The following is a 26,564-nucleotide window of genomic DNA, read 5'->3' as shown; positions in this document are numbered from 1 at the left end:
TACAGCAACTTTCAAAACACAGGTATAAGGCTTGATGAAACAAATGATAAATATTACTGCTTTTAATCCGTGATTATGCTTATTTTATATCTTAACATGATTATGATGCATTTTCTTATAATTTGATGCGTATTTATATATATATGTAGATATATATTGTATATTATTATTGCGAGCTCCTGTTTCACTTGCTCCATCAACAAGAATCAGGGAATCCTTGGAAATTTATGCAAATGTTAATCCAACATTGCTCCTGCAATTCCACTTTTGCCCACAGGGGGGATAATCACATCACAACCCAGAAATACTTATCTATAACTTACTCTGTGTAAATTTAATAACAATAATACTTTGAATTAAATACTTGTTTTCATGTCTTGATATATAGATGTATACAATATACTGATGATATCAATATAGATAATAAAATAAAATATGATAATGGATCAGTTAACAGAAATGTTATCAATCTATAGATATTCTATATTTGTATATCCATAATCTATAGATCGATATCCTTCTTTGTTTCATACCAATAACAACAACAGTGACTGTTTGATAAGGAATCTATAGTTTGTATATAATAATATTAATAACCTGTATGTTAAATGTGTTGATATAAAGACAGTTAAATACTCAGGATGTGAATTTACAATAGCATTTTATACAAGTCATGATTTCTGCCCTAAATTAATTCATAAAACATAAGATATTAATCATACGAGTCGTTATTGAATATTGATTATTTATCTCTCCTTCCCTCTCTCTCCTTCCCCTCTTTCTCCTCCCTAGCTCTTTCTCTCCCTCCCTCTTTCTCCCTCCCTCGCTCTCTCTCTCTTTTACCGGAGGCCGAGCCGCGGCGCGTGGTGGTAGAGGGACATCAAAGGGAGGCGCGTGCTGCTCGGTCCGGTCCGCACGAGCGCCTCTGGACCGTGTTTGTGTTTGCGTGCGCGTGCATATCTATATATATGTGCGTGTCGTGCGGTTTGCGCGTGAACCGGCTGATTGAAAGCGCGAGCAGGCCGAGCGCGAGAGGCAGGAACCGAGAGGACGCGACCCGCGAGCTCAGCTACAAGCGACCGATCCACCGGGAGACATGGTCCGCTCCACACCGGGAGACACGGTCCCGTCCAGCCCGGGGATCCTCCTGCTGCTGCTCCTGTGTCTCCACAGCACCGGGGACGTGCACGGTAAGTCTCCTCCACACCGGGGCCAGGTCGGCTAACGTGGCCGAGCTGCGTGCACCTGTGTCGGCTGCTCCTTGAAGGAACGACCGCCTCGGGGCTCCTGCACCTCGGGAGCAACGCGGCCGACTCACCGCCTCTGTGGGGACCGACACCAGCCGTGCACCGCTGCCTGTGTGTTTTCAACGCAGCGTTTAGAATCATGGTGGATTATTCGGAGTGTTTTGTCTTAAATGATGAGAATGGGGGGTGGTGGTGGTAGTGGAGAGGCCCCGGCTGGTCGGTGCTGCTCCCCCCCGTACATCGAGTCCTTGTCGCGGCTCTGTCTTGTCCAATCATCGGTCATTTAATTCGCCCCGGTTCCGTCCTCCTCCTCTCCGGATGTGTCCTGGTGCTGCATTGACATGTTCTCCTCCTCCTCTGTGGGTTTCTCCTCCATCTCCTCCACCCCCAGTGAGGACGCTCACTTATTTATTTATTCTCGGTGTGGGGGGGAGGGAGGACAGGGGGGAAGGACACAGGTGATCTCCATGGAGGCCTCATGAGGAGCAGAGGGATCGAACCTACTTCCTAACGACAGAAGAGTTCAATCAGGGAAACATCCCATGTTCACTAATCACTATTAGTCTCCTGGAGATTTTGATTATGAGACATTGACAGCTGAAATGTTTGAAGTATTTTCAGTACATGTATATCGTAGTATACTTGAGTAGGCGTATTGTTTATGAGTAATCACAAGCCAGCCTCTTGGTTGTAGCTTCTCTCTAATGTGCAGATTTTCCTCTTTATCTCTTGGGACTGTTCTTGATGAGCAACTGGCAATTTCTGTTTAATGATATTGATATCAAAGTGCGACACACTTTTGTTTGTATCGCACTTTTCAAAAAACTCGAACCTTGTCGTACACTGATTGAGTTCAGGGACTTGATCTCTGAGTTGGGACTGAGTTCCAGAGGGAGGGAGGGGGGGGGCAGCTACTGAGGAGCCTCTAATTAAGAGTTAAGTCAACGTGAGTCTGTCTGAGATTTAATTTGCCACATTTGAGAAATTGGAATCAGCAGCATGTTAGAAAGAGAGAACTGTGGTATTTTCACGTTTGTGGTTATCATTTAGCTCCACCAATCAGATGTCACTATTACACCAGAGGATTTTGGGTAGTGTAGTTCTTCTCCCTGGCATCAGGAGTAAAACACCTTTTCTTCTATAACTCAGTTGACCTCATTCAGACTTGTGGCTTTTACAGGAAGATCTGACATTGTTTCACTGACTCGTGGTGAGTCTGCCCTGGATGGTTAAAACATTATGGCCAATTATTGAATTCTCTATTTCAGACTATGAATTAATATATTTTTACTTCTTGAACTCAACTGCAGTAGTGAAAAGTAAAGTCAACAGAAACCTGAAGTTGCTGAATGATTTATTGAACTTCTGTTATAGAGAGTTGAGCGAGCGACACAATCTTCAGACACAAGTTCACAACCTTTCAAAATAAAAGCTCTGTAATTCAATTGTAGCAGCAGCAACACCGGAATCATATCGTTTAATATCTTTATCAAAAATATTACTCCTTAATATCTGGAAGGACATCGACCCCAAAGAAAATCCATATCGAGTCCACGTCATGTGCTGGTGGAGGAGCTCGGTCTGAAGGATTTGACGGAGTTTGGTTCTTGATTTTTATTTTATTAGTGGAGTTACTAATTGTGTCGGCAGTGTTTGTGTTCTAACCAGTATATAGAACTGGGAGAAGCAGGGAGCTGTGGCTGCTTTTGTCTCAGATCCCCGTCTCTTGAATTCCCACCTACCGTGGAAAATGGCCTTTGGGAGGAAACACTGAATCAAAACTAGTGCACACACACACACACACACACACACACAGAGAGAGTGGGTAGCAAACACCCACCACCTCGTTCTTATTCTCATCTCCTAACCCAAACACACACACAGACACACACACACACACACACACAGTCTATTTGAACAAGACGTCACGCGTGTTAGATACCAGTGAGAGCGGCAGCGTTAACACTGGCCTGATTAAAATGGATGTTTTTCTTTTTTCCCTCCATGGTTACTGTGATATGTGCAAGACCCAGATCCTCGGCTATACGAGGGGGGGGGGGGGCGCTCGGCTCTTAAAGTGGGCGGGGTGGTGGACAGGAGGAGGAGGAGGAGGAGGAGGACTCTGCAACCATTTCTGTTACTGGGGAAAATTGCATTACCATGACCTCCAGTGTGACAGCGTTTGTACAGCGCACAATGATGGAGTGCCGTGCGGGGGAGATGGTTTGTTTCCGCTGCACGCCTGTTGGATCTGTGGTTTCAAACCCACGGGTCCTGTGGGGGGGGGGGGGGGGTGAAGCGTTCAGATAATCGCTGCATCACGATTGTGATGTAAGAGCCTAGTTTTGATTTATTGTGAGGCCTAATTGACATCAACTGATACAATCTTCACTCCGGGTCAGAATATTACACTCGGGGTGACTGTGAACCTTTCTTCTTTTACAAAGGAATCTTTAATGATCATCCATCCATCACCCCTCCCATTAGATAAACGGTTATTCCACGGGGGGGGGGGGGGGGGGGGGTCCAGTAATCCTTCATGCTGACGTTCACACCTTCAGGCTGTTTAACGATGACTTATGAACAAACCGATTAGGAAAGTGATCAGTGATGTTTCTGTCAATAGTTTGAACCGTTCAACTCGGGATCGAATCCCAAAACTATAATGGGGGTGAACAACATTTGTGCGGCAGAAGTTAACAAACTTTGTATTTCGTGAACTCTCCTGAAAACTGGCAACAGAGGATTATGTTTTCCATTATTCTTCTTTTAAATTAATCTAAAATTAAAACCATATTTGCTAGAATGGTCACTTTATCAGCTTGTCTGCTCGTGTTGAAGTTGCACAGAAGCGCTCGGGGCTTGAATCCAACAATAAACATTTGTATAGTTCAAATAACTTATCGGGGGATAAGAAAGAAATATTGTATTCATATTTTTAGAAAATTCTTTGGATCAACATGTTTTGTGTTGATTTAGCAAAACGTGATAAAGTCAAGTTCTTGTCTTCAAATGTATTGATTTGCATAAACCTTTTTAGTTTTAGTTGCACAGAGTTTAGAGATGTGAAGCGTTTATAGATTTTAAACTGGAGGATCATTGTGCAGAGTTGTTGTTTGAGTGCTTGTGTTTAAACCAGGTTTTGTGTCTTTAGTTGAATGACACAGGTTTGTCAAACATCAGTATGTGAACTTGTGTATTGCATCAGCTCAGCCTGAGACTCTTTCTTCTGCCCCCCCCCCCCCCCCCGAGCTCTTCACTGTACGTCAGCAGGCGGCGGCGGCATTGTTGTGATGAGTCAGGACTGAAAATCTCTTTGTCATGAAACGTCTCATGATGATGACTCATGTTTAGAGCTTGTTGCTTCTCAGGGGATGAAGTCGTGTTGGGAGATTTAAGGCTGCAGGAAAATCGGACTCTCCACTGGATTGAAGTTAGAGCCGTGGTAAAAAGTGAAATTCAAATTTGTTTAAGATGTTTATCTTTGATCTGATTGCAGCATCAGACCCCAAACATCCAAACAAGTCTTTATTCTCCATGTTTTAAACTGAACAGGAAGTTTGACCTTTCAGTTGGACGACGACCTCCTCGGCTTCAACTCTGTTTTTTATTTTTTATGTTTCTCTGATTAAAAAACATGAATTCGCAGCCCTGGGGTGCGAGTGCGAGTCCTGAACCGGTAACCAGAATTTCCTGTTGACGTGAGCGGTTGTGTTTTTCCACCATGGCCTCTAAATTAAGATGTTTGATTCCCAAAGTGAAGCCAAAGTCTCTTGATGGAGTAAAACTGCTTGTTGGTATTTTCGCAGCTTATCTCAGGAAAGACTGTCTGCAGGAAACTTTTTTACTTCCTTGAACAAAGTTTCTGGGACAAAGTAGATCCAGGTTCTGTTCCTCAAAACATGAGCTATTTATTTTTTTGTTAATGGCCCCAAAGTTTGCCCCAGTTATTCTCTCTGCTATTTGAGCAAACACCTTTAACAGTGGAACCTTTAGTGACAGATATCCGACCCCTCGGTGGCATCACTCTGCTCAGCCTCCATCATATCTCTCTGCTCCACTTACCAACAGAGCCACAGTCCAGACTCCAGCCGGCGTCAAGGGCAGACGGGTATTTAAAGACCCGGAGTCGTCACTATCTCACCAGACTGTACATTGTGCACATTGTGCACTGCAACAAACACTTTGTAGGACACAGTGGAAATCCTGCTTTTGACTGACGAAGGAGAAACAAACCTTCACTTCCTTCAATTAAGAATCAGGGTCACTACTTTATTTAGATTGTAGTTAATCTCCAGATTATTTTTACTTCACTAAATTTCATCTGTTTGTTCATTTGTTTGTTAGTTGGCCGGATAGAAACTACTGGATGGATTAACAAAATGTGTCGGGTCAGATTAGAAAGGAGATTTATATTAATGCTGATGTGAAATCAATATTTAAAAACCCAGAAGGAGGATTTATCCAAACACATTTAATAAATCGAAGGCAGAAAATCCTTTTTTAAGAGGTTGAAAGCAGCAAATTGTGGATGTTTGTTTGTAAAGTCATTTACAGATCGATTACTTGATTAAGTTCATTGTCTCTCTACTGATTATTCTCTGTTCAGCTTCGGTTCATCTGATGTGAACTGTTTAACAGACTTTGACCTGGAGACGCTTTCAGGTCACTGGAGTTTACGTCTCTGCTAAAATATTGATGCCACTTTAGCTGCAACACAAACAGGTGTGTGTCTTTAAGTGTAACACACTGTTTAATCAAGGACGTCTTATCTCCGCTGTTCGCTGTGATAATTGATTTGTATAGAAAATGAGAATCGGTTGTTTTAGGAGGAAGAAATCAAATTTCCGTGGAGCTGCTGGTGCACGGAGGCTCAGCTTTGTTTAAACCTTTTCTAACTGTATCACTGAGATCAATGCTCCATGGGGGGGACGGCTAATTGCATCCAAACAGACATTAAATGATGCTGATGAAAACAGTTGGGACAATTGACACTTAATTGTTTCTTCTTCTTCTTCTTCTTCCTGTGTAGGCACGAAGACAGAATGTGAGGCCAGCCAGTTCCAGTGTGGGAACGGCCGCTGCATCCCGTCCATCTGGCAGTGCGACGGGGACGAGGACTGCACCGACGGCAGCGACGAGGGCTCCTGTGGTGAGAGAGAGACACACACTGGGAGCCGCTGACCACACCAGTGTCGGTACAGAGGACTGACTGTTCTCATGGAAAACCAGTAACAGCTGGTGGCTTGTGGCCCGACCACAGCGGTTTGGACCCGTCGGTGTCCAGTGAGGGAGGAGCTGTGGGTCGGGGGGGGGGGGGGGCGACACCAAATAACTTTAGACTTATTTATGTTGCGTCTCGGACGTATGTGGACAGGTCGCCTCACGGGGAAACCTGGTTCTTCACCTCTGCTCACATGGCTGTTGCGTGACAGATGTCATGTGATGTTCGCCTCTCCCGTCCGATAGACCTTCCCAGAATCCCTCGGTACAGAATGACCTGGTGGGGGGGGGGGAGATGGAGCAGAGCTAAATATGGATACGACAGGATTGTGCGTCGCCTTCTTTCTCCATTCTGTTGTCGCTCATCTATCTGGGTCATATGATACTGGGAGGGAGGATGGAACAGCGTGAGGGAGGGAGGTGGAGGAAAAGAACAGCTGATCGCAGTGTGGCCGATTTTATGAAAAATACAAAATCCTGAAAAACCCCTTCGGACATGAATTGACTGGAAACTTCCTTCAGGGTTTTTCTTTGCACAGCAGATTAAATACTTTAATGCTTCACGTGGTAAAACCCATTTTAATGTTTATTTTCACAGACGTCCCTGCAGCCAGAGGAACTCAACACTTCCTGTAGACGTTTCAAAATAAAGGCCTTACAGAAATGGAACTTATTGAAACTGTGTAATACAACAGGAAATGGTTGATATTCCCGATGACCTCATCCTTTCCCTCTTGTCTTTATGCTGTTTCCGCTTCAGCGTGGACGACTTGTCATGTCCACCGACAGCTTGTGAACCATCTGTCCATCACTTCTTCTCCTTCATCCTCTTTCTCTGCGTGTTCGTCCGTTCTTCAGCCGCTGGAAGCTCGAAGCTGTTAGATGTAGATTTAAGATGAATTTAAATTGCAGTTGCGTTTAATTATCAATTTCTCTCTGGAAATGTCCGCTGGTCGCCCCAGTTAATCTTAAATATTCATCTGCTGTCAAAATCGGTTTTAACAGTTTCCCTTCTTTCACTTGTGATTTCACTTTTGTCTCTTTGTGTTTTTTCTTCATGCTGTTTTCCTTCTGAGTTAAAAAATGAACGAATGCAGCAGTTAAATCTCCAGAGGTTCACTTTGAAATCTTTCTCAATGCAAAGTTTGTGCTTTTGTCAAATTTTAAACTCGCAACTTTTTCACCTGTGAAAGGAAGAATCTGAGGAAGGTGTCGTGTAATTCATATTTATGAGACGTCTGTGTGAGACTAACTCCTCTTCCCTCGCTTTGTGTCTCATGAAAGAATGAGACGTCTGTGTGAGACCCTCCTCTGAGATGATTCTCTTCTCTCTCCAGTTAAGAAGACGTGTGCAGAGTTGGACTTTGTGTGTCAGAACGGACAGTGTGTCCCCAAGAGGTGGCACTGCGACGGGGAGCCGGACTGCGAGGACGGGTCGGACGAGAGCCTGGAAATCTGCCGTGAGTACAAGTTTCCTTCTCTGATGAACTCAATTTACAGATTCCAGGTCAGATTTTGTTCTGGGAATGTGTCGATGGAAAACTCCTCCCATCTGCAATAACTCTAAACTAAATAAGCAATTAATCTCTAAACATTTTGTGGGAATGTATTGTAACCTGGTTTTGTTCAGGGAACGTTCTGTAACAAATAGCAGAATTCAGACGGGGGCGGAGCAACAAAGGTGCATGAATGCAGATGAAGAACAAGGTGGAACATGATGAACAGAACGTATGAACCCAGAGTTTGTGCACGTGTCCCCCAGGAGGTCAGACGGCCTGAGCAGCCCTAATGTTCACAGGAGGCACATAAAACAGCCAGCTGACCTAGGAACAGTTTACTCAACCTCCTCACGTGCCCTGTCACTGTAAACACGGCGCTAAGTGAAGGTTCTGCGGGTGTTTTTGTTGTTTCCACAGACACAATGAGTCTTTATACTCGGCAGCATGTAAGTGCACAGTGTCAGGAATCCCTTCAGGTTTTATATTTGCTTGTATTGTTTGTGGAGGATTAACAGAAGAAAGCTTCTCTGAGCGTTAAGCAGCTTATGAAACTGTTTCCTCCACAAACAGGAACTTTCCACCAGGAACGAGGAAACCTGCAGCTACATTCATTTTCAGAGAGTCCGTGTTGGCAGGGGTTGAGCTTAACGAGCTCGTAAAATCAGATTCTCTACTTTGAATCGAGCACTTTTTGTAACGAGTGCTTCTCTTTATGATCAGAGATCGTAAATATGAAATAAAGATGCTTCGTCTACTTTAAAACATTGTATGAACCGAACTAGGGTTCAGTTTGATCCAGAACGAGACACCCTCGTTTGTTTGGACTTAATTTAGTCAACAGGCTCCTTTGGTCTAGTGGCAGAAACTTGGACTATGGGCAGAGAAGGTCTCTGGTTCGACTCTAGTTCAACTCCACGGAGAAACAACAAAGACGAACCTGGATTCATCATTCCAAAAATCCAAGAGTCTCCCTACCCTGTCTAGTGCCCCTGAGCAAGGCACCGTACTCCCCCAACATCTGCTCCCTGAGCGCTGGACATGGTCGCTCACTGCTCTGTGTGTCCTGCACCAGATGGGTCAAAACAGAGATTAAACTTCCCTACCTGCATGAGTGTGCTGTGCATGTCTGTGCATGTGTTTGGGAATAATAAATGAGTCTTAATCTTCAACTTGTTTCTGATTTAAACTGAAAAGTCCGAACATCCAGATGAGTGAAGTCTGAAATATAATGGTTTCTTCCCATTTGTTCTGTCCAGCAGACACTTGGTTTGTTCCTCCTGCAGTTGGAGAAGGGGGGGAAATAAGTTGTTTAAATGGAAGTAACGAGCTGCTGAGTATCGGTGTGACGTGAGGTCTCACTCAGCTTGAATCTCAGAAACCAGCTGTGAGGGGAAGTGTTTAAATCCTGAAGTCGGTGTTTTAACGAGGAGCCGCTCGTCTCAAAGACAAATGGACTTTGAGCGTCTGCTCGGGTTCAGAGATAAACATCAGAGGGAAGAGGGAGACGCTCGATCACACACTTGTTGGTGTGATGTTTGCTTCCTGGTCTGTTTCATCACAGGGTTCTTTTATTGAACTCTGGATCTCAGGTCTGTTCACAGCATTAAGACGACAAATCGATTTTGCTGCAGTTTCTATTAATATCTTAAAATAAAGACAAACTCTCAGCAGCTGTTTATCAGTTTGACTTGCACTACTCTCTTAATGGAAGCACTGAATAATGCATACTCCTTGTGATATGAAGGTCTCTAATAAAACGACCACTTCTTGAGTCTCTGATGGTGAAGTCTGATCGTTTTCCTCACCTCCATCTCAGGGTGTTGTGTTGTGTTGTGATGTTTGTCGGCGCAGCACATGGTGATGATGGGGTCAGACTCAGCCTCTCTGCAGTGTGTCGACACAGCAGCATACAAACCTGAGAGCGGCACAGAAATAAACCAGTTGCCTGTAAGAAAACGGTGCAGGTCCCAGCTGTACCACTGGGATGGGGCCCTGCGGCATTCTCTGCCAAAATAAGAGCGTGCTGTAATCTGTGGAGCTGCTGAAACACCAGAGTTATTCGAGGCTCGGTGTCATGAGGAGATCCAGAGTTTCTGCAGTTTGACAAAGAGGAAATAAAGTGTGGATGCTGCAAAAAGATGAAGTGACTGATGCATTAATATTCCTTGTGATGGATGGAGGTTTATGTTCTTCCCAGTTGGTATCGGCTCAAAACTGGAAGAATAAACTGGGAGTTTGTCTGTAGACGTAAAGTCTTCAGCGCTGAGTTAAATCAACTGAGCTGCAGCAGAGTTTCAAACCTGAAGGCTGCTTCTCCAGGTTTAGTTCTGACTCCTTGTTTTTACATTTGTTTGATTAATTTGACCTTTTTTATACTTTTTTAAATCCACCTCTTCAAACGTCTGCTTCAGTGGAGACGCCTGCTGAGAATGAGTCAGAGTCCTGCTGCTGCTCCTGATCTCTGCCTCGCTGACTTTGTGACATTGGGCCTTGTTCATGCACATTAAATGGAACAACCTGTGTGTGCATGTCTCCACTTGCACACGCGTGTTAAAGGGTGTGTGTGTCTGCGTGTGTGTGTCGTGTTAAGTTCCAGTTTGGCTGCAGTGGCGTACGTGCAGGTCAAACCCAGTCGACTACAGCTGTTGTATGTTTGATCAGCTGTTGCATGTGACCTGGCAGCAGTGAATGGAATCTTAAAGTGTGTGTGTCTGTGCGATTGTGTGTTTGGAACTCGTGCTGCGTACCTTGCATCAGTGTTGAAGTGAGTTTCAGTTTCATGCAGACACAACCAGGACGTCAGAGTTTCAGATTCTGTTCACACTGTCTGCTGGAAATCTACAGACGTGTGAGTCCAGGTCTGTTCCCTCGGACTGTCTGTTGCTGTGGCTCCTTTTTTCAGACACTGACTGAAACGCTTCTTCTTCTTTGTTGGTTTTACTGGCGAGTGGCAACATCAAGGTGCATTACCCCAGTCTCCTCCTCCCCCTAAATACTGCACCTCCTGATGAAGCCCAGTCTGCTCTGATTGAGGCCTTCGGGCTCAGTGCACGAAGCCACGCTGCGGATTCTCCTCATGTTTTATTCGCCTCCTCGTAACAGATTTGAAGTGAAAGGAAGACGAAGTTCTGGGCTTATTATGTAAATGTGTCTGGTGACATCACGATGCCCCGAAGCTTTGGACCACTCAGATGTTTTTAGTGTTTTCTCTGCAGCTTCCTTTGCTCCAGACTTTTTAATTTGCAGAACTTTTACAGTCGCTAAAATCGACCGCACTAAAAACCTTTTTAATGTCTCCTTTAAAATTCATATGAAGTAAAAACCTCTCTCTTGTGTCGGGGAACTCGAAGCTCGACCAAACCATTAATCTGCCACGACCATACCAGCTGCTTGTCCTGTGTCCCTGTCCTCGTGTTATTTTGGTCCTCGGTGCTCAAAGGGCAGCGAGCGTCACATCGACCTGCAGGTTGTTGGTTCTGCTCCTTCAACAGCCGGTTTATCTACAGCATCTTTTATCTTGAATGTCCCAACTACAACTTTCAAAATAAAACTGGTTAATTAGAGGTGTGGCTGCAAACTGAGCTGCTTGATGACTGTAGTTCAATTCTGTCATCTAGAATCTTCCAAATTGTTGTTAGACTGGAATCACAAAATTTACTGGTTCAGACTTGAAGTGTATTTTCTCACAGCAGAATTCACAAAATGAAGCTTTGTGTATTTGAGGGATTTACATATATGTAAGATGTGAATTAACAACCTGCTGCTTCCACTGAAGGAAAAAGGCAAAAATACTTTTCTTCTTGGACAGTTTGTCGCCTCAACAACTTTCCATTTCTCTCCGTCATTAAATATGAAAATGAATCCCCCTGCATTTTGATTTATTTTGCCCAAACAGACACTGCAGCACAAAGTGATTTGTGTTCATGTTTTAATTAAGAAAAGAAACACAAACACAATGAAACCCTGACGTCTGAGTGTTTCTGTTTCTCTGTCCACGCAGACATGAGGACGTGTCGCGTGAACGAGTTCAGCTGCGGAGCCGGATCCACTCAGTGCATCCCCATCTTCTGGAAGTGTGACGGAGAGAAGGACTGTGACAACGGAGAGGAAGAGGTCAACTGTGGTGGGTAAACACACACACACACACACTACTCACAACAAACACACAAAGGGCGACCGAGCCTGAATCCACACATTGAGGATTTTACTCCACGTTGAGCTTAAACAGTTTAATTCAAACTTTAATTTACAAATCATTGACATTGAAAAGTGTTTTATGAATGAAGTTTATTATAACAAATTTGGGGAGAATTTGCCTGAAACCAGCAGGAAGCAGATTTATTTATTTATATTGTGAAGAAGCCATTACATTTAAGGAAAGAATCAGGATTGTTGCAGCAACTTAACTTACCGGTGGTGTCTCCACATTCACAGGATGAGAATCAGACTAAATCATTCAGGACTCTGCAGCTGTGCATCTGATTCCTTCTGTGCAAGGACACACAACTTTCTGCACAAACGCACAACACTGCTTCGGCTTTTAAAGATGCATCATCCTTTTCTTTTTTTTGAAGAGGAGACGTGCTGTTGTTATTCAGCCACGTGATGAGGGCATCACTGACTCCTCGTCCTGCAGCTGTTTATCCTAAACACTGTGTCGAGCTCCGCCTGCACAAACTGGGAAAATTAAATCTGACAGAAAACAGTGAGGCAGCCTGTTGCATGCTGGGAACATTTTAACGAGGGGAGAAATAAATAAATAAACACACACGCACAACGTTTTCACATCAGAGCGACTCAGTGGTTTCACCTAAAATAATGAGTGTTGTGAGTCAGTTGTAGAGTTTTATTTATGCATCGTTATAGACACAATGCTACAGCAGCAGACCTCACTGGCTTCACTGTCTCACACAAACACACACACACCTGTCAGCCCTATGTCAATCAAAATGTGATGACCTGTCACTTTGCCTCGTACGTTGTCTCATTGTTCGCTTTACTCAGGGAAGCAGGGATTTACAAACCAGGTGCACACATGGGGAAATAAGTCAAAGTTAAATAACAGGTTTAAGTAAGTTCTGGAAACATATACAAATATAACCCCCCCGCCCCCCCCCATCTGCCTCCAGGTAACATCACCTGTGCTCCCAACGAGTTCACGTGTGCCAGCGGCCGCTGCATCTCACGGAACTTTGTGTGTAACGGCGAGGACGACTGCGGCGACGGCTCGGACGAGGTGGAGTGTGCTCTGTCCTCCTGTGGTCCCAGTGAGTTCCAGTGTGGGAACTCCTCGTGCATCCCGGCCAGCTGGGTGTGTGACGACGACGTGGACTGTCAGGTAAGATCGGAATGAGGCGGGAAGAAGGAACGTGGGCCACGGAAGAACTTTCACTTTCTTTAGAGATTGTGAGATGGGGACATTTTTACTGATTTCCCAGTTCCTCATTATGGTTCAGGTATGTTTACGGGACTGATTTGTGTGTGTCTGTGTGTGTTTGTGTGTAATCTGGGGGCAGCTTGACAAGTCTTCAGAGGACGTGCACTGATACGGACTAAACCAACTCACGTTTCTGTATCTAACATTGAGAATAAATGAGCCTTTAGTCGATTTATCACTGTCACGATCGGAGTGTTGTGTCCCTGGACTCACACATTCTGCAAGTTCAACACTCTGATATTGACCTGACACTCACACACACACACACAAACACACACACACACACACACTGTGAACATGTATTCACACATGGCAGAACAAGTTCCCCTGAGTCAGCGTTTTCCTTTGCACCCGATAATTAACTGTGTGTGTCACTGTGACGAGGAAAAGAAGAATTAAACAAACACTCACACCCTTACATGGAAACGATGCGTTCAGTGAGAAGGTCATCGTCATTCCCTCCCTCCCTCCCTCTCTCTCTCTCTCTCCTTCTCCCTCCCTCCCTCTCTCGCTCTTGCGTCATCACTAAGTGTAATGAAGCTGCAGGCGCACACAACACACATTCTCACACTTCATTAATCTGCTCCCACATGAGTCAGGGACTCTGAGATGATGAAAGTGTGAGGAAACCGTTAATGCTCATCCGTCTGTTTGAATTCCAAATGAGACGTCCAATCACGGGTGAGATCTGAGTGTCGGGGACTGCTCCTCTGTCCGTCCCTCAGATCCTCTGATGTCCACGTGTCTTCTTTTCCTTTTAGACGCTCTTATTATCTCATGATGTTGAAACTACAAAGATCTGTTTCCTCATTAAAACCAGTTTGTCAGGACGGTTGAAATAAGAGTCTCATCTCCGGTCCTGTCTCTCTCTCTCTCTCTCTCTTCTGCAGGACCAGTCGGACGAGTCCCCCACTCGCTGCGGCCGTCACCCGACGCCACCGGCCAAATGCTCGTCCAGCGAGATGCAGTGTCGCTCGGGGGAGTGCATCCACAAGAAGTGGAGGTGTGACGGAGACCCCGACTGCAAGGACGGCAGCGACGAGGCAAACTGCCGTACGTGCTCGCGTCTGATTTGTGTGTCCAACAATCCAAAAATCAAATTAGCGGTGATTTAATGTCCTGTCAATCAGGTAATTGATGCATTGTTTCAGGACCACTTGTGTAACTGTGTGTACGTGTGTGTGTCCTGTGCAGCTGTACGCACATGTGGATCGGATCAGTTCAAGTGTGACGATGGAAACTGCATCGCGGGCAGTCGACAGTGTAACGGAGTCCGGGACTGCGTCGATGGATCGGATGAAACCAACTGCAAAAACAGTATGTGCTCAGTGTGTGTCTGTCTGTGTGTGTGTTTGTGGTTCTACAGAAGATTGTGTTAAATTATCTGTCGGGGGGGGGGGGGTTGGACAGTACATTAACTCATTTTTGTCCTCTGATGTGTTTCTGTTTTGAATTCGACCTCTGGCTTTGTGCGTGTACGTGTGTGTGTGTTTATTCTGTGGGCGTGTAAATGGTAATTGTGTGTTTTCCACACGTACTTTTACCTAAACTGAAATGACAGTCCTCTTCAGTTTGCATGTTGTTTATTTCACTGGATGTGAATCAGATTTATTTATTTATTCTACAATCCAACACTTTGACTCTGATTCATTTTGTCCTGATCTGAAAAACACTTGTTTTGCACCAGTGGAATATCAAACACAGCTTTGAGATCAGATTGATAAGTTTGTGACCCACTGAGCTTGAAGCTTTTCATATTTACTGAATTCATATTGAGTTCAAGAACTTCCTGAATCTTTCAAAGGATAAATTCAAAGTTTGACATTTCTCAGAATGATTTTGTGAGAAGAAAACATTTGATAGAACTCAAGCATTTGTTTTAAATACAATGAGATATTTCTAAACCTAGCCCATGTGCATCAAAGGCTCTTTGTGTTTGGGATTTCAAAGCAGAGTATTTGACGATATTAGAGTCTTGTGCATTAACGGCTCCTGAGATGTTCTATTCGTGTGCGTCTCTCTCCAGTGACTCAGTGCAACGGACCAGACAAGTTCAAGTGTCGCAGCGGGGAGTGCATCGAGATGAACAAGGTGTGCAACAAGGCCCGGGACTGCCCCGACTGGAGCGACGAGCCCATCAAGGAATGCAGTGAGTGGTTGAATCAGATGTTATAGAATCTTGTTTGTGGGTTTAATGAAGATTTTTACCTGAAGCCTCATGCAGTGTTTCATGTGTCCTGTGGTTCAGGTGTAAAGGTTTGAAAAGGTTTCATGCTCCAATGTTCAGAAAACATCCCTTTGCTGCAGCTCCTCTTTTCAGCCTCTGTCTCAAACCCCTGGTTTTAGCTCCTGTCTCTTTAAGAGCCTCTTCTCAATGAACACACATATAAGAAATAAGATAACGTGTGTTATTTCTGTTTTTATCGTGTTGTAATCACCTGAAGTGGTGATGCCTGTCTCCTTTTGTGCGTCTCAGATGTGAACGAGTGTCTCATGAATAACGGCGGCTGCTCTCACATCTGTAAAGACATGGTGATCGGCTTCGAGTGCGACTGCTCACCGGGACTTCAGCTCATCGACCACAAGACCTGTGGAGGTAGGGGGCCGGCTCTGGGGCCTCGTTGCATCACAGCTGGAGGGATTCACTAATATAACTTATTTAACTCGTTAGTATTGTCTGATTTAGCTTTAGCTCAGCGTAGCCTCGGGATCGACCTTCAGACGTACGAGAGATATTCACCATCTTGTCCTTTTATTCTGACATTGTTGACTTTGCTGAATTTGTGAACATGAGGTTTCTTAGAAATCTTTAATCCCACAGTCTGAGTCCGACGTGCAGAAGCTTGTGAGAGTTACTGTGTTCGTCTGGACTCTGAAGGAATCCGTGTGAAATGTGATCAGCTGTGTTGTAATCTCTCTTTTTCCCGAGAGCTGAACTTCTCTGTGTGTTCACGAGGATTTGAATCGATGGTTTTGTTACTGAGCCACTGAGTCTCTGCCTCGAACGCTGCTTTGGATATTTGGGGGGAAATGTGTGTAATCCCGACTAGAAGGAACCGGACGGGTTTGATCGTGTCTGTAAATCTTCTCCCTGATGTAGAATAATCTCTAAACTCCTGAGAACATTGTGATTCTGATGAGAGCAGCTTGTTTCTAAAGAAGTAAACAAACCCAGTCTTCTGTCCTGACCCCGGGTTGATGTCCTCTATTAACTGAACACTGGATATAACCAAGCTGCAGGTTTGCTAATTGTTTTGAAAAAGATTGAAACACCACATCAGTCAAATGGAGGCGCTCGACTGACCTGATTGATGCAACGTGTTCGACTCCAGCTGTCTCCCTCCGTCATCTCTCCGTCTCTGTGTGCAGACATCAACGAGTGTGTGAACCCCGGCATCTGCAGCCAGATCTGCATCAACCTGAAGGGGGGGTACAAGTGTGAGTGCCACAACGGCTACCAGATGGACCCGACCACCGGGGTGTGCAAGGCCGTGGGTGAGTGGAGAGCAGCAGGCGACGCCCCTCGGGCCCATTCACTCGCTTTGTGCCGAACAAACTCTGTGGAATTATTCAGTGGAAACATCTTTTTGGAGAATTCTTGAGCTGCTCTGTTTTCTGTGTCTTCACAAAGAACCCACGCACTTTAACAACATGTTTTAAACATTTAATAAAACCAGTTCAATCAGAGATCCCACTGTGAGAGACCAGAGGAACATTTTAAAGAGCCGAGCGAACGCGTTAACCTTTCCAGCCGCTGTGCCTCGTGTGATGAGCGTCCTCTGTCCTCAGGGAAGGAGCCCTGCCTCATCTTCACCAACCGGAGGGACATCCGGCGTCTGGGTCTGGAGAGGAAGGAGTACACTCAGATCGTGGAGCAGCAGAGGAACACGGTGGCTCTGGACGCAGACTTCAACCAGCAGACCATCTTCTGGGCCGACCTCGGCCACAAGGCCATATACAGGTAGATTATATACAGCTAGATTATATACAGGTAGATTATATACAGCTAGATTATATACAGGTAGATTAGATACAGCTAGATTATATAGAGAAGCATATGAAGGAAATATGGACAAACAAGAGAGAAGCTGCAGAATCCTGAAATCTGGCTGGACAGTTCTGCATGGTTCAAGTTTGCTCAGATTGATTTCATGTTTACTGACATGAAAGAAAGCCAGATGAAAAGACAAATGTCTTTGCAGATTATGTTTTCCTCTAATGTGTAATATAGATCCTTAGGTTCTGCAGTGAACCACCTCGTTAGTCACATGTCCTTGTCCTCTGTGTCCTCCCAGCACCATGCTGGACAGACGAGGGGACGTCGGCACCCACATCAAAGTGATCGACAACGTCCAGACCCCCGTGGGAATCGCCGTGGACTGGATCTATAAGAACCTGTACTGGTCGGATCTCAGCACCAAAAGCATCTCGGTTTCCAACTACAACGGAACCAAGCAGAAGGTTCTGTTCAGCAGAGGCCTCAAAGAACCGGCGTCCATCGCCGTGGATCCTCTGTCCGGGTCAGTGGGACGCTTGATGGGGTCACTTCACGATCTATCTGCTAGTGGTGGTGCATATTTATGATACTGTGTGTTTGTTGGTCGTGCAGGTTTCTCTACTGGTCCGACTGGGGAGAACCCGCCAAGATTGAGAAGTCTGGTATGAACGGAGCGGACAGACAGGTTCTGGTGGCGAATGACATCCAGTGGCCTAATGGAATCACTCTGGGTGAGAGAACAAGAGAACCCTGGGAAATCTGCTTCCATGTTATCGCTGAACTTTCTCTTCTCTGCTGATGGAAACATTCAGCATCATATTTATATAATCAAGTGTGTGTCTTCACTGTCGTCGCTGATGAAATGTTTTATTGATTTTACATTTCATCTCTCCTCCTTCCTCTGCCCTCCATGTTTAATCTGTCTCCTCTGCTCTTCTTCTTCATCCTTTCTGCCTCCTCTTCTCCCTCATTCCTCCTGCTGGACGCTCTTTTATTCAATATTCATCTTGTCCTCTTGATCGTTTCACACCTTTTGTAATTATTCCTTCCCTCGCTTTTTCTTACCTCCCTCTGTTTTCTTTCCACTCATCTTTTCTCCCTGTCATTCCGTGCATCCTCCTCTCCTCATGCACGTCCTCCTCTCCCCCTCAGACCTGATCAAGGGCAGGTTGTACTGGGTCGACTCGAAGCTGCACATGCTCTGCAGCGTGGACCTGAACGGGGACAACAGGAAGAAGATCCTCCAGTCCTCCGAGTTCCTGGCGCATCCCTTCGCTCTCACGGTCTTTGAGGTACATGAAGCTCAGCACGTTTAGTTCCCTCTGAAAATACAGGTCACAAAACTCCTCAGCTGCATGAGACCGGTTCAGTTCCTTTGGGAATAAATGAAGAGCTTTAACACAACAACATAAGCGTTGAGATCTCAGTCGCCTAAATATAGATGTACATGTAATATAATCTTTCCCTTCATCTGAATCCGTGTCGGAGTTTATCCTTCCAAGTTTCCTGGTAATCTGTAGTTTTTGTTTAATCCTGCTCACAAACAAATGTGTGGACTCCTCCTGTTACCGATGTGATGGAGGAAATAAAAGAGATAATGAGCTGGGAGGCAAATGGTTTCAATGGTTTCGACAGCTTGGAGCCGTCCACACTTTAATCTCTCCATCACGGTGTTTAGTAGGTATTTGGGAAACCATCTGTTAAAGTGTTTGAGGTAAATAGTTTGTAGAAATCACTTCCTTTAATCCAGACAAGAGGGAAGAAGTAATTATCGCACATATTTGGATTTTAATATATCAATATCAGATCCAGGGTCACAGAGGATTCTCCAATCTGCTTCAAGCCTCCATTAACGACACATGAATCTGTTCATGTTCGACTCTGCTGCGTCGCTCTGTCGTCCCTCCAGGATCGAGTCTTCTGGACGGACGGTGAGAACGAAGCCATCTACGGTGCCAACAAGTTCAGCGGCTCCGACGTGGTGACGCTGGCCAGCAACCTGAACGACCCCCAGGACATCATCGTCTACCACGAGCTCATCCAGCTGTCGGGTGAGAACCCGACTGGAGGAGGGGCTCGGGGACAGTTATCTTAACTGACTGTATCTGATGTGTGCAGATGCTCTAGATGTGTGTTTGTGTGTTGACAGGTACGAACTGGTGCTCGGAGAAAGGACAGAACGGAGGTTGTAGCTTCATGTGTCTGCCGGCGCCGCAGATCAACAAGCACTCGCCCAAGTACACCTGTGTGTGTCCGGAGGGGCAGGAGCTGGCGTCTGACGGCCTGCGCTGCCGACCCGGTGAGTCACCGCTCCACCATAGTCCCAGTGAGGGTTTGAAACCACATCCCAGGAACCCCGGGGATGAATGTCACTGGTGATCTGATCTGGACACATTCAGGTCACTGACGATGACATCACGGGGGGGGAATATTTGTAATTGTATGGTTTGGAGAGTAGAACACGTGCACAGTGAACTGCTGTGTGTGTGTGTCTGTGTGTGTGTCGGAGCTGTAGATGCTCATTGATGTGAGTTGTGCAAACAGACTCATGGTTTGAAGTCGTGTTTTCCTCCTGCTGCTTCTTCGCTGAGCCGCTCGTCTCCAATGTGACTTCTTTCAGGATTGATTCGACTGTAAGAAACAAGTCAGACTAATTCTTTGGGCTCAAACGGCTTCATCACTTCCCTTCGCTGCCACTTGTGTACTTTCCTTACAGTGTGTGTGTCTCTTTGTGTGTGACCAGCTGTCGCTCTGTGTTAGCAGTCTGACAGATGAACTGCAGATGAATCAGTTGGTGTTGTGATCCAGTTTCTGTGTCTCTTTGGAGAGTCTCAGTGTCGCCTCACATCTGCAGCTCTGTCTCCTCCTCCTCCTCCTCCTCCTCCTCCTCTTCCTCCTCCTCCTGGTGTTTGAGTCCCAAATCGACAGCTGCATTCCTGAGGTTGAGGCTGGAGGAGGAGGAAAACGACTGGATGAGGAATCCATGTTTTAGTCCCTGGTCTGAGCAGTGGTGTGATTTCTGCTGTGGCAGCAGAATGTTTGGTGCAGTGTGTGATAGACTCTCCACAGGAGTTTAGAACCTGGCAGCTGGGATCTGTTCTGTTGAGATGAGGGATGACGTCTATTATCTAAAGAATAGTAAGAAATAAGGGTCATAACTGGATTTTCACCTGGATCCATGAATTATTCTGTGACAGTGAAAACACTTCAGAATCCTCCCCTTTGTTCGGATCTACCTCAACATTCACTTGGATGAACCTGATACCAGACAAATGAATTCATGCTTTGAGAGATGAGTCTGTCGTCCTGCTCTCCTCCCTCCTCCTGGCGGTGCAAAGGCTTCTGGGAAACGCGGTCCTCGCTCTGATCTACTTTCCTCTGCGTGTTTTGTCTCGGCTCCTTCCTCCGCTCCCACAGATTCGTCTTTTCATTCCGAAGCCGCCTCAGATAGAAGCTGACGGATGAATTCTGAGCACATCCTCGGCTAATTGGACTCAAACTCTGAGGACAAGACGCAAAGCACTGGAACGTCTCCCTGACAACTCTCTGCTGAATGAGCCTCTGTGTGTTTAACCTGTGGAGTTTTCTATGAGACTCAGTCTGTTTCCACTGATTCTTTCCTCTTTGAGATCTTTTATCTGCATTCATCTCTACTTGACATCACTTTGAATGACAAAGGAAGGATTTATTTCACATACACCAGCCCCCTGCACCCATTGGACGCTACTAGCTGTCAATCACATTGTATCCAAGACCCAAAGGATCATAATTTACTAAATGAATGTGTGTGAATGTGTAGAAGACTTGAAACTAGAGATTGAGAAACCTACTGGGCTCCCGGACTCGCCTCCTCCTCACGGGCTGCTTGGGAATCTGGAGCTGCTGCGAGGCTCTTAACAGCCGCTGTGCTGACTGAATGTACCACCACTGCCAAGAGGGGGGTGTGTTAGTGTGTGTTAGTGTGTGTCTGTGAGTGTGTGTCCGTCCTCCTCCTTTCCACACTTCAATGCAGCTTGAGTGCTTTCATCCCTGCAAAGTGTGTGTGTCTGCCAGATCATTTTTATGAACAATGTGAGTCCATGCAAACTTAATGTTATCCAAAGGCAAGGTGTGGGTCTGTGTGCGTGTGTGTGTGTGTCTGTGTGCGTGTTTTCATGCTGGCTCTGGTTGTCCTGCGAGAGTCTTTATGTGCATGCGTTTGCTTCTACAGCTGTTTACACGCCCGCCTGTGTCTAGAAGTGAGAATAGAGTGTGTGTGGTGTTTGGGGGGGGGGGGGGGGCTGCCTGTCACTCACTGAACGCTCCTCCACCTTCCTCCTCGTTGGGACGCAGCCAAAGGCCACGCCTCCTTTTAAACCTCCAGTGAACACGTGTATCCCATTTTCCATCCGCTGCAGCTGCGCCCGGCACAAACTGGAGCGTTGTGCGTCTTCCACCGACTCTAATCCCGTTAGTGGGAGAAGTAACAACAACAACAACAACAACAACGCTCTTCACTTCGGGGTGGAGCCGGGAACAACCACACAGGGATTCATGTAACGGCCTTTAGAGGAGGGAGGGGAGCGTTGGTCCTGCAGGCGAATGATCACTCCATGAAATACACAAAGTTTCACAGAGTTTCTGACTCCGTGTGGAAACAGTTTGGATCCTCAGACATCAACTGTGACTCGTACAGTCGTGATCTGTTTGATTCAAACTCAACTTTGACTTTAAGAAGCTCATCAAGCCCCAAAACAGCTCAAATTCCTGCCTGCCTTTATCTAGATTTATCTCCAGGAGAGTTTCCTGGGGGGCCCCAGGCAAACGGGACCCAGGGGGAGGGGAGGGGAGGGGGGGGCCTCATGCATATACTGAGCAGACACATAAATAGTGAAGTAGTAAAGTTTAAGTGCAGATTTCCAGCTCCACATCACGTCATACACAAACAGATACACTTGTCTAAAACCAAACCTCTGTTCTTTTGGGGGCCTCCTCAGCTCGAGGGCCACAAGCAGTTCTCTGTTTTACCGACACTCATCCACCGCCTCTATTTACCTCCAGCAAGTTGTTTTGAGATTTCGAGATTCTCATAAAAACCTCAGAAAGATCAAGAGGAAGCCACTTTGATGCCTTTTTGAGTCACTTTCCAGACTCGGGGAGATGAATGGAACACGTTCTGATCACGGCGCTCTGTTTGACAGTCTGCCCCTGAAGGCATCGCGGTGTAACGACAGAAGGAGGTTGTGTGAGGAACGGAGAGAGAGAAGTTCAAACGCTGACGTAGAGTCAGAAACGTTCTGAGGCCTCGACGTGCAGCTTCAGCCTCCGAGCACAAAACAACAACGAATGAATATTGCTTGTCTCAGGGCTGCAACATATAAAACTTTAATTTCCAGTAAATCGGTTTCCTTTTAATAAGATATACAATTTATTATTTTGAAATATGCATTTTTAATAGTATGAATGGGGAGTTGTATGCTGCCTCTTCAATGTCAGTCGTCAGAAGAGAAATAAAGAAGAAATGAACTGAGCTCTGTTTCCATATCTAACGTTCAGGATAAAAAAGACTTTAATGATCATTTTCTGTTGATTGATTAATGACCTCCTCGCTCGTATGTTAACCGTCATGTAGAAGCCGTGAGAACGAGGTCGTGACCTTTTCTCTGAGCTGGATCTGTCTCTGCTTCACTCTCCTGAGACCTGATTGGTTCTGATCTGTTTAGAATCAGGAAGACTTCCCCGTCTTGTTGTCAGTAGTGTGACTCTGTGGCTCTTTCTGTGACAGACCCTCCTCCTCCTCCTCCTAAAGGTCCCTCAAAGGATGATGGGAAAGCTCTGGTGAAGCCGCTGCCAGGTAAAGCCGTCGTGCTGGTGTTACTGGGACTTGTTTGAAGCATGTGGAGCTTTGCTCTAAATAACCAGTTCTCCTCAGATGATGAACAATCGTCCTTTTAAAGTGGTTTGTTTGGATTTCTCTTCTTTCTATGAACGCTGCTGATTTTTCTATTAATCATCTGACGGCATGAGAAGAGCTTCAGAAAACGATTGAAAATCTTTCCTCTGAAATATCGACTCCTGACTTTTCTTTGGTGTTGGCGGGTTGCGACTCATTCAGACGGGTTTCTTGCCTTTTTCATTTTAAGACTGAAATTCAGACTTGTTGCATTTGAGTCCCTACATTTGTAGTTCTAATAACTTTCAAACTAATTCATGCAGATTGTTCCGGTGCCTCTGAGACATAATAATAATAATAATATTATGATTCTCTTTATGTGACTTCAGTGCAAACAGGAGCTGTGACGCTTCCTGCTGCTAAATAGACTTCTGCCTTCATTTCCAGTGTGTGAGCGAGGAGACGTTTGATTCAGTCCCTCTGTCCTGACTCTGGAAAATGCTGCTGATGAGGAACAGCTTGTTTCTCGTGACTTTAACTCAGTTATTTATATTCTTGATAATGTTGTTTAAAGTGTTTTCCTGCTGCTGCACGTGACGCTGATGTGTCTGCACGACTCTGGACGATTCTCATGTTGAACAACTTTCCAGCTTCGGGCTCTGCAGAGGTTTCTATCAAGCACAGGAGCAGCACCTAGTGGCCGAGTACAGGAAGTGACCAAATCCATGCATAGCTACAAGGGGCTCCTTGTCATAGATTTTAAAGAGCGAGGGCTGGAAACAGAGGAAGCAGACGTCAGACTCTTTAATCCATCGTCTCTCGTTCAGTTTGTCGGTTCACGGTGACTCTGTGGAGCCGTTTGGCAGCAGCAGTTAAATAAATCCTGTCTTTTGTCTCCTTTTGTCCCGACGTCTCCGGCGCTGCTTTCAGCCGCTGATTACCAGTCATGTCACTCACTCGTCCAACAGAACCCCCCCCCCCCCGGCTCAACTCCCAGAGTCTGGATAGTCTTTACACAAAGCTTTAAAAGAAACTTTTTTCTTTTAGAAACTTTGGAACCTGATCTGTCAGTTTTAGGACATTTTAATATTTACTTCCTTTTCAGCTGATTTGAAACAAAGGAGAAAACTCAAATCTGTTAAAGATTGTTGATGTTCCGCGTTGATGTTCTTTTGGTTTTGTTGTTTTTCCACAGAAGCCCACGTGAACACGTCGATCCAGTTGAACTCCACAGCCAGAGGTTCTGCAGCGGCCTGGGCCATCCTGCCCGTCTGTGAGTGGAGCTCCCACTCTGGAGCCCGGGGGAGGGGGGGGGCGGGCGTACTCGTCCCACTGCTTTTCTGATTTTAAATTAAATATCAATTACCAGTTCATCTGACTGTGTTTGTGTTTCAGTGCTGCTGGCGATGGCGGCGGCGGGCGGATACCTGATGTGGAGGAACTGGCAGCTGAAGAACCAGAAGAGCATGAACTTCGACAACCCGGTGTACCTGAAGACCACAGAAGAAGACCTCAACATCGACATCACCCGGCACGGAGCCAACGTGGGACACACCTACCCTGCGGTGAGTGAACCGCCGCGGAGCAGAGGGCATCATGGGTAAAAGTCTGGATGATCAGATCTTAACCCAAATCTCAATCAGTTCATTATCACAATAAGTGGAAAGTATTAAATAACAGCTTCAGCTCTTAATGCCGCGGCTTCTGAGCAGATTAAATCATTTCACCCTGAGGACGCCGACTTCACGATCGTGACCTCCACTCTCCCCCCCGACCTCCTGACCCCGCGTAATCCTAGGGCACAGATTAATCAGATTAACCTAAACCCGGCCGGAGACACCAGGTGGACTCCGACCTCTGCAGCTGCAGCGGACGTGTCTCGGTCCCGGGGAGAAGCTGCAGCACGACATCAACAATCTCATTTAATTAAATGAAGATGATTTACTAACGAGCTTCAGAGGCGTTTTCACTTTCCCCAGAAGAATGTGTCTCTGCTTCCAGTCTCATGGAAAAACATCTACACTTAAATCTGTCTCTATATGATCCAATGAAACGTATCGACGAACAGAAAAGACTTGTTTCAGAATTAGCAGAAACTAATTCTAAAATAACTAAATAAACAATCAAAAATAACCTGTTAATGACTTGTCCCTCTCCCCCCCCCCTTCTGTCTCCAGATTTCCATCGTGAGCACAGAAGACGATTTGTCCTGATCGTCTTGTATTTTTGTTGTTTTTGTCTTTTGTGCGGCAGCCCGTAGTGTTGCATGGCGCATCCTTGCGGCCATGCTGAGGGGTGTGTGTAGCAGCCGGTACGACCTCATGACCTCTGAAGAGTGTTGATCATCGTCTGTGCTGAGGACGACCGGTGGAGGTGTTACTAATGTGAATACAACGAGGAATCAAGATGGATTTCACTCAGTGCTACGTTTCTTTTGTTTATTTTTTTGTTTGTTCGGAGCTCAGACGACTTCCTTTCCCCCCCCCCCCCCCCCCCCCCGTGCTCTTAGAGGAGTCCGACGCCATCTTGTCAGCGACAGACGAGAGAGACTCTTTGCCTCTTTAACGAGGATTTCTGTGTCCGGTCTGAACAGTGAGCAGAACCGCTCTGTAGGACAGGATCTGAACTGGATCCAGCTCCTCGTACCAGACACGTCGAGGTCGGTGGGGGGGGGGGGGATGCGCTCCTCTGGAGGTTCCATCGTCCAAACCTCATCTGCTTCCTCCTCTGATCCCTCAGCTCAGATATTTGTATATTTATGTTCGATCAGTAAATCAAAAAAAATCTCGTTTTTTGTTTCATTTGTAAATTTTTATTTCTGCTTTTCTACAGAACCTCCTGAAACTCATTTTTACTATATTATTATTATTATTATTATTATTATTATTATTATTGTAGAAGCTGTGTACGGATCACCACGGTCACAGCGTTTGTAAACACTGTACATATGAATTCATCCAATCAGGACTCTTCAATGCACTTTGATCAAATGTTCTCGTGTAAATAAGATTGTATACATTTGACTTGAAATCCACGTTTTGCTAAAGTCGGGCATCGCACCAGGGTCACAGTTACAGAAGAGACGTATTTAACAAGAAAGAAAAAAAACTTAAAATGACACAAAAAAAATGAAATCAACACAATTTGAATTTGCTAAAACTATTTTGTATGTTTGTGCTGTTGCTGTGAACTTTTTCTAGACTTGTACAGTGAAGGGGAAACGTTATTAAAACTTAAGAGCTCTGTATCTGTGAGGAAATCGATTTGCAGAATAAAGTCTGAATCACAA

At 45.5% G+C, this 26,564-nt stretch overlaps 1 protein-coding gene across 2 annotated transcripts; it reads left to right on the top strand.

Moving 5' to 3' along the window:
• Positions 1–779: 779 nt before the first annotated feature.
• vldlr (very low density lipoprotein receptor) lies at positions 780–26,564 on the top strand. Of its 2 annotated transcripts, XM_062412988.1 has the most exons (20): positions 780–1,190; positions 6,280–6,399; positions 7,808–7,930; positions 11,970–12,092; positions 13,099–13,307; positions 14,297–14,459; positions 14,601–14,723; positions 15,433–15,555; positions 15,883–16,002; positions 16,776–16,901; positions 17,196–17,367; positions 17,702–17,926; positions 18,016–18,134; positions 18,556–18,695; positions 19,313–19,454; positions 19,553–19,702; positions 23,168–23,236; positions 24,471–24,548; positions 24,671–24,840; positions 25,453–26,564. In XM_062412988.1, exons 1-20 carry the CDS (start codon positions 1,097–1,099, stop codon positions 25,486–25,488), a joined length of 2,625 nt encoding a protein of 874 aa, XP_062268972.1. In that variant the 5' UTR covers positions 780–1,096; the 3' UTR covers positions 25,489–26,564. The 2 variants fall into 2 exon arrangements, with proteins under 2 accessions (XP_062268972.1, XP_062268973.1); XM_062412989.1 differs by lacking the exon at positions 23,168–23,236 and having other exon boundaries at positions 784–1,190.

This window comes from Platichthys flesus, chromosome 19 (assembly GCF_949316205.1).
Source record: "Platichthys flesus chromosome 19, fPlaFle2.1, whole genome shotgun sequence".
Classification (NCBI taxonomy): domain Eukaryota; kingdom Metazoa; phylum Chordata; class Actinopteri; order Pleuronectiformes; family Pleuronectidae; genus Platichthys; species Platichthys flesus.
The sequence above is the reverse complement of the archived record's forward strand: the minus strand, read 5'-3'. Positions and strand labels throughout refer to the sequence as shown.